Below are 9,873 nucleotides of genomic sequence, written 5' to 3' on the forward strand. Positions count from 1 at the left end.
AAAACGTTGGCTGATTGATAAAAAATCTTCGCTCTGACTAAACACTTTCACGATCGCTTGCTGACTAACTGCGTTTTTCGGCATTGGATCCCCGTTGGTCTTTCCCGTTAATTGCATTTTCTCCAGAGCGGACGTCCAAAAGCGCAGCGCCTTTGCCCTGATCCATAAAACATATCTGCCTGAATAATTCAAGGCAAATATAACGCAGTCTACACGCCGCCATCCGAAAACTCTACACATCCTCGCTCACGCACTCCGCACTGTGGAATGAAAAGGGTAGACCTATAACAAAATATGCTTCTTTTAATTCCATTCTAATAATTTATACCCACTGCAAAGCTGAATTTATCAAACTATATTCAAACTATAGAGAAAATAAACAATATATTTCTACAGTTATCATCAGTACCTTTTATTAAATTCTAATTATAGTATGCTCTTTTGTTGGTAATTTAATGTAGTATGGTTGGATTGCACACTGTGCTCAGGTGTTCTCAGTGGAGACTTTCAAGCGAGAGCGTGACGCTGCTGAGACTGCCCTTCCAGTAGGACTTCCCTTCGCCTTCCAGTCGGCCTCGTGTGCTAACAAGTGGAAAGCAACAGTTGAAATGAATGAAAACTTTCGACACAGCTCGTTCCTCGACGTCGACGCCGTCAGCGGCGCTGGCAGCGGCGCGGACAGCGAAGCCAGCTTCATGTGTTGCTTCGCCTGCTTCACCTGCTGAATTCAGTGGGTGGGTGGGTGCTGGTTGACTTCCCAGTGGGTGGGTGGAGGTCGCCTTTCCGTTAGCTGTTGCTCTTTCCAGCCAACACACTGTTGCTCTCGCTGAGACGTCTGTTTTTCTTCTTTTTTTCGCTCTTTGTTTTTTGTTTTTCGGTTAGTTGAGGGGCGATTTTCGGGGTGGATTGCTCTTGGTCCCGTTAAGCAGCTACTAATTTTTGTTAATCACACCTTAATGACATGAACTTGACACCATTTCATTGCCGATGCCTCCATTTCCATAAAGTAGGCAGCCAAATAGACAACGTGATGCGGTTCGATGCACTGAAGAAAATTGGGCGACAATACACAGCAATTTCTTTGTAAAACGGCAATTTATTTTATAAAAAATCTATATTTAATTAATAATAGACGTTCGAATGTATATCTACTCATATTAAAAGCACATATACCTTTTTGTATCAAATACTTGAACACCAATTATTGTCTGAATATGCAATTGGCCAGATGGCGCCTCAAGAAAATAATTCCACATAGCTTTTTTTTTGCAGTGTGCTTCTGTTTGAGCGACACTTAATTACAATGTGCCAGCTTAAGGGCAACTACACAAACAATGGCAAATATAAAGTGCAGCTCGCAGCAAATGCACCACATACTCACGCACACACACACATACTCACACACGGACACACTCACTCACACTTGCATATGCATGCACGCATTGATTTTAATGAGTTGCCAGGCGACAAAACGAACCTAATCGTTTTGACAGCCACGCGAATAAATCAACATTTTTATGCATCTCTCTGTGATTTATGAATGAACACAAAAGCGAATTTGCGAAAAACGACTGGCAATTAATAGACTTGTTTAATTTAGATAGTTTTGAAGCGCTCAACGACAATTACGCATTTCTGAATTATTTTATTTGGTGGTTTTCCACCATTATAAATATTTCCAAACAAAAACAAATTGGCATAAAATCTTAGACTAAGATAAAAATAGTTAACAAAAAGCTAGAAATGAACTAAGATGACCTGCACAAATGTAGTGTGCATCGACCTACTCCCAAAATAGATGCTTCATAATTAGCGGCGTAATTAGAAGAAACAGCTGGGTTCCCAATCTTCCAGCTCCACCATTCGCATACTCATCGAAATAGTTGCCATATATGGCGAAGGTCATTAGCTGGCCATGAGGTTTTAGCAGCTCCATCTTAATCCGCGTTACATTATCCAATTCCTCCATGGACCACGTTAGTTGCGATGGTTGCAGGGCATACAGACTGGAGGAGCTCAAGGTGCTGGGCATTAAAAGACGTCGTGGTCGCCGCACGAACTCCCCAAGGATCTGCAGCTTGGTGAACACCACTTGGTGCTCCTGCAGGTGTTCCTGTTCCTCGCTGACCAGGCCGCAACTCTCCACAGTGGAACCTGTGCAGGCGAACAGACCGCACAGCCGGATGGCACTGTACTGCTCCTCCTCGTACCGCCTCTGGCCAACCCAAACACCCAATCTGTAGTTATATTCCTGTTGGGTGCCCACCAGGGTCCAAGTGGCCCGGAACTCGCAGCACAAGTCCTCCTGGCATATCCTCTTTTCCACCGAACTTCCCTGGACCATGGGCAACTCCCAGGTGGCAAAGGTCTTAAGTTCTGGTTGCTGCAGGAGTTTCAGTTTCACAGGAGTCGTCCTTTCCGGCTCCAAAATCTCATCCGTGGCTATCGGCTCGTCGGGATCGAGGGGAACTTTAGCCAGAAGCAACTTCCTCTGGCCCTCCAGTTCATCCGAGATCATGAGTCGCGCCAGAGCGCCCTGTTGACTTGCGTAAATTCCACTGCCACTTATGCCACCCTGCGGAAGACTTGCTCCGGAGGCCAGGAGGTTCACCCGATTGGCCCACGCCCATCCCTGCTGGAATTGGGAGGCTGCCAAGAAAGCCATTAATATGATTCAATTCAATTATCTATTGTTATTAATCACCTGTGAGGAAGGGCAGCTCCGAGTTGAACATTTTGGTGACAATCACATGGCGGATGCCCAGTTGCTCCACCAAGTCCTGAGCCGGCGTATAGAAGAGCATGTCGAAGCAGATGAAATGACCGAAGGTCACATTGAAATCCGTTGTAAAGGTGGCTATTTCAGGGGATTCCGTTCGATTGGTGGATGGTTCTAGGTAAAGATTCCACTTCCTATAGCGCGATACCACCGCTCCTCGTCTGTCGAACACAACATTGGTGTTATGAATCGAATAGCCGCGACTGGAGCATGTCTCATCCGCAGTGCAATGCTCTGCAACCCGCTCCTTAACATTGACCACCAGATAGGTGCCATATTCCCTGGCCGCACAGGCCAAAGATCTCAGGAATGTTGCTATCTCCGGATCATCACCAACCTGCTCATCGCACAAACTTTGCTCCGTAGATTTTGGCACTGCAGTCAGGGTGATCACACTGTTTAGAGTGGCCTCCGGAAAGACTATGATGTCCGTAGTGCCATTGCCGGAAGCCATGATTTCCAGATAACTAGCCAGATTCGCCTCCAACAGCTGATCCGAAGTGCCACCCATAATCGACGGTCGATACTCCACCACACCAGCTGTATAGAATGCGTTCTCATTGGAATTGACTTCAGCCAAAACCAAAGTAACACCGAGGAGCCAGAGAAGTCGGCGGTGGAATGCAGCCATGGTGCTTTTAGTTCAACGATCGCACGCCGACTAATCCCAATCCGGTTTTCCACCTTTCATACTAGCCATGTATACACAATTATACATATATATATATATTTATTTTTCCCACGGCATATCAGGTCTCGCCTGATTTACTATCTAATCGCTTAAATCGGTAATCAGTTTGGTCAAGTCAGCAGATTTGTGCGTGCCAAGCTTTTTGAGCAACTAAAGTCGAATTTCGGGCTTTATTTGAAAATATGTACAAGCATAAAAGATTCCTTTTAACTATAGTTTTAATCAATTATACAATTTATAACGTATCTTTTATGTTTTCGGATTTTTATAGCCGCATTCCAATTGCTCTTCTGCTGTTCCCACGCCAGATGTGCACTCATTGTTGTAGTAATTACCATAAATGCCAAAGGTCAAGAGGTGTTTGACCTCCAGGGATTTCCTCAGGGCAAATCGCACTTGGTGGCTATAAAGTATATATAATTAGATGATTTCTATATATTTACTGGATCCCATCTCACCGCTCTTCAGAGATCTGTTTTTGTGACCACTCAAATTGGCTGGGCTCCAGAGGCAGAAGATTATCGAGCAGTGTATCGGGAAACAGAAGGAATTCCCGTGACTGCGGATACGTGACTCCGATCTCCAGATGGGTGAAGGTCACCAGCGGCCTCTGTAGGTCAGGCAGCAGCTGACCACAATCATCTATCGAATCGCCAGAGCAGGTGAACAAACCACAGTTGCGAATATAGTTGACATCCAACCTCTTGTCATTGCGCCAACCCTCATAGATGCCCACTCGATAGCTGTAGTTACTGCTGTTACTCGACGGATTCCCCAAGGATCTCCAGGCCAGATCGAAGTGACAACAGAAGCCACCGTGACACAGAATCTGGCTGAGATTACCCGCTTCTCCAGCGTCGATTTTCACCTCCTCGCTGTTGAAGTTCTCCAGATAGTCCCGTTTGATGTTGAAACTTGAACTGGTGGCCACTTGTCGGTTGAGATCCCGCTTCATCCGCCTTCTGCGCCTGTATTTTGGTACCCGGGCCACGTATACGCTCCTCTCACCGGACTCCTGACGCATTACGCTCCTCAGTGAGCCACTGCGTCCGTGATAAATGCCCGATCCACTATTGCCCACAGTGGGATCACTTGCGCCAGCCGCCAGCAAATTCACATCGTTGCCATAGGACCAACCCAGCTGGATCTGAACAGCTTTTGAAGAGAAAATACCATTAGCTACTAAGTAGAAATTATCACCATTGAATTGGCCACAGGTTAAATATTCCAAGAGCAGATTGCAAGCATTAACCACTTGAACATTCCGCATGGAGGACACTCTACCTCAAGGGTTTCGTGAGAGCCATCAATTAGCAATCACTCGACCCAGTTAATGGGCCCAAGTCAGTGAACTGACCCACTTTTTCACCCCTTTCTCGACTCACCTGTGAGGAAGGGCAGTTGGGAGAACCACATGGCCGGATACACAAAGTCCGTGACTCCCTGATCCACCAGCTGATGAGCAGGTGTGTAGAACAGGATGTCGAAGCAGATGAAGTGCCCGAAGGTGACCCCAAAGTCCGTCTCAAAGGTGCTCAGTTCCGGCAGGAAGGTGCTGTTCTTGGGCTCACCATACAGATGAACCTTTCGATACCTGGACACCACCACTCCCTGGCGATCGAAGACCACATTGGTGTTGAAGACATTCAGTCCGTTGGAGGCACAGGGCCTCGTATCCTCGGGAACATCCTCGCACTTCTGCTTCTCGGTGAGATTGATCACAACGTATTTGCTGGCATTGCGAGCCGCACATGAGAGGGTCACCAGGAACTCCTCGTATAAGGTGGCATTAGGATCACTCGAACAGGGGCTTATCTGATCCTCGGGACTGGGCACAAAGGTCATGGGACCCATGTCGTTAAGAGTGCTCTCCGGGAACACAATAATGTCCGTAGAAGTGGCATTCTGCGAGTTGATTATCTCCAAATAGCCGGCTAGATTGTCGGACAGCACATTGGACGGTTTGAACTCCACCACACCAGCTGTATAGAAATCTCTCTTGAAAAGTGAAACCTGAAACTCTAAAGGTGAGTGCATTTTTATACAGATTCAGTTCTTATCACACCCACCTGCTGACTCAAGTTCAGCATTAAACCTAGGGTTAAACCGAACAGGAAAAACCCCCAATATTTCTTCGCCATGCTTTTTGGCAGGTTCGAATTGGCAAATGTCTTACCAATTTCCAAACTTGGCGGCTTTTATAGTAATTTTCAACAGAAACGTGTTAATCTAATCTGCCCAAAAACATGTCAAAAACAAATGCTGTCTGGACTTCGATGAATAAATGGTCCCATATTCTAACTAAAGAGACAACAATAAATGCTAATATCTGATTTATGAACTAACTAAGCTCCAAAAATATGTAAGCATGAAATTCCTAATTTAGAAATAGCTTGCAGATATGTCAATAAAAAAACTCCAAAAGGAACTCATGTTTTGAAAATCAAATTACTTGAAGTAGCAACTTAGACACTTGCACTTAAAATTAAGCCCTCAAGTATATATCAATTTAATAGACTGGTGTTATCAACTAGTTAGCCTACTTATCACCGATGACACGTGGCTTTTTGGTAGCTAAAGTGCAAAATACTTTCCTACATAAATTAATAGTTTAATACAATGAGCGAAAAGTATACGATATTAAAAGTAATCGGTCATCAATGCCCAGTTTGCCACAAATGAATTAAACACCTACTTTATTTGCTCAAGATTCATTTAATCATATGTGAATATATGAAATTATAATACATGCATATTCATCTATATATGATTTTTATAAGGGTTTTTATGCCTTCAAAATACTTAGAATCTTGTTATCATCGAAATGATAGTACGGACAAGATGATGCGTTTTCGGCAAACCTTTCGACTTTTATGAAGTTGGACTGCTTGAGAGCGGTTTTCAGGGCTTTTCTTTGTCCCACATAGAAATTCAAGCATTTCGAGTGTTTTTGATGGGGAATAATGCTGTCCAGCTCCTCGATGCGATCCGAGATCTTTTGCTCCAAAACCAAACGTTCGGAATTGTAACTTTCGAAGCCAAATCGTAACTCGAACTTGTCCACTAGCCGGGTGTTATTATTCTTCAATGCCGCCCGGATTTTTGAAATCCAGTTGAGGAACTCGGTGTTATCCTTCCAGTTACCGCTGAAGTTCTCCAAGAAACTTTTTAGTTTCCTCGTCACTTCTGCATCGATCTCGGCAATTCCATCTTCGGCAATTCCTTCTTCGGCATTTCCCTGTTGAAAATATTTAAATATGTTTGAGCCCTTTAAGTTAATAACAAATGTACTTGAGCTGTTCCTTGTGCAGTAAGGAATCCCAGCAGAAAAAGTGCCCATATCCAAGTCATTTTCTAAAGTTGGATGTATTTCAAGTGTTTCTTTAAGAATAACTGACGATTTTGGAGCAGCAACTACGGCTTTTTATACACGAACATGGAATTTTTTTAATTTAGATAAGCGTAAGCAGCCAAATTCCGTACATCGGAATATTTCGATTGCTATACAGAATTTATTTCATTAGCTTTACCAACTTTCCCTACATTGCTATCTAATTCATTATCTGCTCAAGTGAAAATTCCCACTAGCCTAGAATTTTTAAAATTATGAATAATCCAAATCAAGGAAACCACACAAAGTTGCTAACCAATTTGTTGCATACCTAAAGAGCAGAAATAAATAATTATCAACAAGTCGAGAGCATTTTTTATTAAATTGTTATTATATAAATACTGTTCATATCGAGCATTAGATGTACAAAAAAAAAAATAATGGACCCTAATATAATGGTATAAAAACCAAAGAAACCTGTGTTGTTTGGATTTCCAGTTTGCCTTACACTTTAAGCTATCCTGGCAATTGCCAGGATAATCAGCGGCATTGCGAGCCAACCCCCAAGGATTCTGAGTCCGGCAGATCCACTTCTGTAGCCGCAGGTCAGCTGCTCCTCCGCGGTGCCAACACCAAAAGTGCACTCGTTGTCGTAGTAGTTGCCGTAGATGGCAAAGGTCAGCAGGTTGCTCACCTCCTGCGATTCCTTCAGGGCAAAGCGCACTTCTTGCACATAGCTAAGGATCATGAAGAACCCGGAACTTAGAAATAATTATAAATAATTCCTTCTGATAACTCACCTATCTTCCGTGGGCTTCCGCTGGGACCATTCAAACTGGCTGGGTTCCAGGGGCAGCAGGCTGTCCAGCAGGGTGTCGGGAAACAGGAGGAACTCCCGCGACTCTGGATAGGTGACGCCGATCTCCAGGCGCGTGAAGGTCACTGGGGACTGCTGAAGCTCACCCTCGGTGGGCAGTAGTTTGCCACAATCATCGATGGAGTCGCCGGAACAGGTGAACAACGCACAATTGCGTATGTAATTGGCATCCACATTGTTCTCGTTGCGCCAGCCATCGTAGGCTCCCAATCGATAGCTATAGTAGCTGCCATTCTCTGCCGCTGTTCCCAAGGACCGCCACGCAACGTCGAAGTTACAGCAAAAGCTGCCCTGGCAGATGGTTCTATTGATAGCTCCACCAGTGCCCGCGTTCAGCTGCAGCACCTCCGACTCGTAGTTCTCCAAGTAATCCCGCTTCATGTAGAAACTCGAGGTTGAGGCCACCTGGCGGCTTTGCATCTGCTGCGCGCTCCTCCTCATCCGTTGTGGCTGGGATCTGGTGCGAGTGTACTTGGGCACCTGGGCCACATAGATGGCCCGCTCGCCGGAGTCCTGGCGCATAACACTGGTCAGACTGCCGGAACGTCCGTGGTAAATGCCCGATCCACTATTTCCAATGGAGGGACGACTGGCGCCAGACGCCAGCAGATTCACATCGTTGGCATAGGCCCAACCCTGTTGCGTCTGAACGGCTGTTGATAAAAGCATTTAACAAATATTAGACGTAGTTAGTACATCCTTAAGAATTTTTGCCCGTTTTCTCGATTCATTTTAGTGTGCTGAAGTATTCGCGTGCTAAGAGTAAAAAGATAAAGCTGCTAGAATGCAAATTAGCCGCGGATTATTTGCTCACTTTTTGACTTATACGTAGCTGCGGCGATAAGCGCTAGTTTATAATTACAAGCCATTGCTGTGCTGCCTAATCACCTGCCATTAGCGACTTTTTAGTTTTTACAGCCTGATACCAACCATAATCGCGTCCAGGCACTCCATCTCGAGAGCTGGCGAGAGCCATCAATTAGCAATCCATTGGCGGCGATAAGAGACACATGTCAATGAACTAGCCCCCACCTTTCCTTATCGCCCCCAAGCCCATGCCCACGCCCATGCCCTCGCCCATGTCCATGTCTATGTCTTACCCGTGAGGAAGGGCAGTTGGGAGAACCACATGGCCGGATACACAAAGTCGGTGATACCCTGCTCCACGATGAGCTGATGGGCGGGTGTGTAGAACAGGATGTCGAAGCAGATGAAGTGCCCGAAGGTGACCCCGAAGTCCGTCTCAAAGGTGCTCAGTTCCGGCAGGAAGGTGCTGTTCTTGGCTTCACCGTACAGATGAACCTTTCGATACCTGGACACCACCACTCCCTGGCGATCGAAGACCACATTGGTGTTGAAGACATTCAGTCCGTTGGAGGCACAGGGCCTCGTATCCTCGGGAACATCCTCGCACTTCTGCTTCTCGGTGAGATTGATCACAACGTATTTGCTGGCATTGCGAGCCGCACACGAGAGGGTCACCAGGAACTCCTCGTATAAGGTGGCATTGGGGTCAGTCAAGCAGGGGTTTATCTGATCCTCGGGATGGGGCACAAAGGTGGTGGAGCCCGCGGAGTTCAGGGTGCTCTCGGGGAACACAATGATATCGGTGGCACTGGCATTCTCGGAGTTTATGATCTCCACATAGCCCGCTAGCGAGTCCGACCAGGAGGACAAACTGAGGATCGACTGCTGGAACTCCACCACTCCGGCCGTATAGTAATCCGGTTCGGTCAGGGCCGCCTAAAAAATTGCGATAAGCATCAAGACCAATCCATCTAATTGCCAATTGAAAACCCCACCTGCTGACTCATGCCCGGCATTAGCGCCGGGATTAGTAGCACTATGGAAAGCCAGCACCAAGTATTCGACATTTCGTATGGAGCCTGAGTATCGCTAATGACTGGCACAGCCTCAGGCATCGAGGCTTTTATAGTCGCCCATCGGAGTGGCAAGCATTTACCGGGAACTACTTAATCTTATCTTGGGCTCTGGTCGCCGCACATCGAATGGTTCGCTCTTTATAGTGCTGCCAATATTTCAGATGCCATATAGGTAAGCATGAGTGGAAAGATGAGCCGAAATTTCGAAAGAAACCATGTCAGATATTCGAGTATATGATAGGGATATAACAATTAAATGAGGAATTGAACTTTCTTCTTTTTAATAAAACATTTAAGAGAAGTACACCAACT

The 9,873-nt window shown here is 45.7% G+C and overlaps 4 protein-coding genes across 4 annotated transcripts; all 4 read right to left on the reverse strand.

The window, feature by feature from the left end:
* Positions 1–1,637: 1,637 nt before the first annotated feature.
* LOC122624442 (vanin-like protein 3) lies at positions 1,638–3,426 on the reverse strand. Its single transcript, XM_043803978.1, has 2 exons — positions 2,705–3,426; positions 1,638–2,649 (listed from the first exon to the last, which is right to left on the reverse strand). Exons 1-2 carry the CDS (start codon positions 3,408–3,410, stop codon positions 1,784–1,786), a joined length of 1,572 nt encoding a protein of 523 aa, XP_043659913.1. The 5' UTR covers positions 3,411–3,426; the 3' UTR covers positions 1,638–1,783.
* Positions 3,427–3,719: 293 nt separating this feature from the next.
* Positions 3,720–5,616, reverse strand: LOC122624042 (vanin-like protein 2). Its single transcript, XM_043803471.1, has 4 exons — positions 5,540–5,616; positions 4,856–5,483; positions 3,929–4,625; positions 3,720–3,873 (listed from the first exon to the last, which is right to left on the reverse strand). The coding sequence occupies exons 1-4, from the start codon at positions 5,609–5,611 to the stop codon at positions 3,720–3,722; spliced, it is 1,551 nt and encodes a 516-aa protein (XP_043659406.1). The 5' UTR covers positions 5,612–5,616.
* Positions 5,617–6,165: 549 nt separating this feature from the next.
* LOC122624677 lies at positions 6,166–6,900 on the reverse strand. Its single transcript, XM_043804349.1, has 2 exons — positions 6,762–6,900; positions 6,166–6,708 (listed from the first exon to the last, which is right to left on the reverse strand). The coding sequence occupies exons 1-2, from the start codon at positions 6,819–6,821 to the stop codon at positions 6,256–6,258; spliced, it is 513 nt and encodes a 170-aa protein (XP_043660284.1). The 5' UTR covers positions 6,822–6,900; the 3' UTR covers positions 6,166–6,255.
* A 279-nt stretch (positions 6,901–7,179) lies between these two features.
* LOC122624109 (vanin-like protein 1) lies at positions 7,180–9,568 on the reverse strand. Its single transcript, XM_043803551.1, has 4 exons — positions 9,481–9,568; positions 8,779–9,421; positions 7,602–8,331; positions 7,180–7,538 (listed from the first exon to the last, which is right to left on the reverse strand). Exons 1-4 carry the CDS (start codon positions 9,550–9,552, stop codon positions 7,313–7,315), a joined length of 1,671 nt encoding a protein of 556 aa, XP_043659486.1. The 5' UTR covers positions 9,553–9,568; the 3' UTR covers positions 7,180–7,312.
* Between the last annotated feature and the right edge of the window lie 305 nt (positions 9,569–9,873).

The sequence above is a fragment of the Drosophila teissieri genome, chromosome X (genome assembly GCF_016746235.2).
Source record: "Drosophila teissieri strain GT53w chromosome X, Prin_Dtei_1.1, whole genome shotgun sequence".
Taxonomy (NCBI): Eukaryota; Metazoa; Arthropoda; class Insecta; order Diptera; family Drosophilidae; genus Drosophila; species Drosophila teissieri.

What these genes read in the sequence shown, in the direction of transcription:
- LOC122624442 (XM_043803978.1), bottom strand. Translation starts at nt 3,410, where the DNA reads ATGGCTGCATTCCACCGCCGACTTCTCTGGCTCCTCGGTGTTACTTTG. An exon ending in GGAGCTGCCCTTCCTCACAG is followed by an intron (nt 2,650 to 2,704) that starts GTGATTAATAAC and finishes CTTTCTTGGCAG; the next exon opens with CCTCCCAATTCCAGCAGGGA.
- LOC122624042 (XM_043803471.1), bottom strand. Translation starts at nt 5,611, where the DNA reads ATGGCGAAGAAATATTGGGGGTTTTTCCTGTTCGGTTTAACCCTAGGT. An exon ending in TGCTGAACTTGAGTCAGCAG is followed by an intron (nt 5,484 to 5,539) that starts GTGGGTGTGATA and finishes TTAGAGTTTCAG; the next exon opens with GTTTCACTTTTCAAGAGAGA. An exon ending in AAACAGATCTCTGAAGAGCG is followed by an intron (nt 3,874 to 3,928) that starts GTGAGATGGGAT and finishes TATACTTTATAG; the next exon opens with CCACCAAGTGCGATTTGCCC.
- LOC122624677 (XM_043804349.1), bottom strand. Translation starts at nt 6,821, where the DNA reads ATGACTTGGATATGGGCACTTTTTCTGCTGGGATTCCTTACTGCACAA. An exon ending in CTGCACAAGGAACAGCTCAA is followed by an intron (nt 6,709 to 6,761) that starts GTACATTTGTTA and finishes TATTTTCAACAG; the next exon opens with GGAAATGCCGAAGAAGGAAT.
- LOC122624109 (XM_043803551.1), bottom strand. Translation starts at nt 9,552, where the DNA reads ATGTCGAATACTTGGTGCTGGCTTTCCATAGTGCTACTAATCCCGGCG. An exon ending in TGCCGGGCATGAGTCAGCAG is followed by an intron (nt 9,422 to 9,480) that starts GTGGGGTTTTCA and finishes GCAATTTTTTAG; the next exon opens with GCGGCCCTGACCGAACCGGA. An exon ending in CGGAAGCCCACGGAAGATAG is followed by an intron (nt 7,539 to 7,601) that starts GTGAGTTATCAG and finishes CATGATCCTTAG; the next exon opens with CTATGTGCAAGAAGTGCGCT.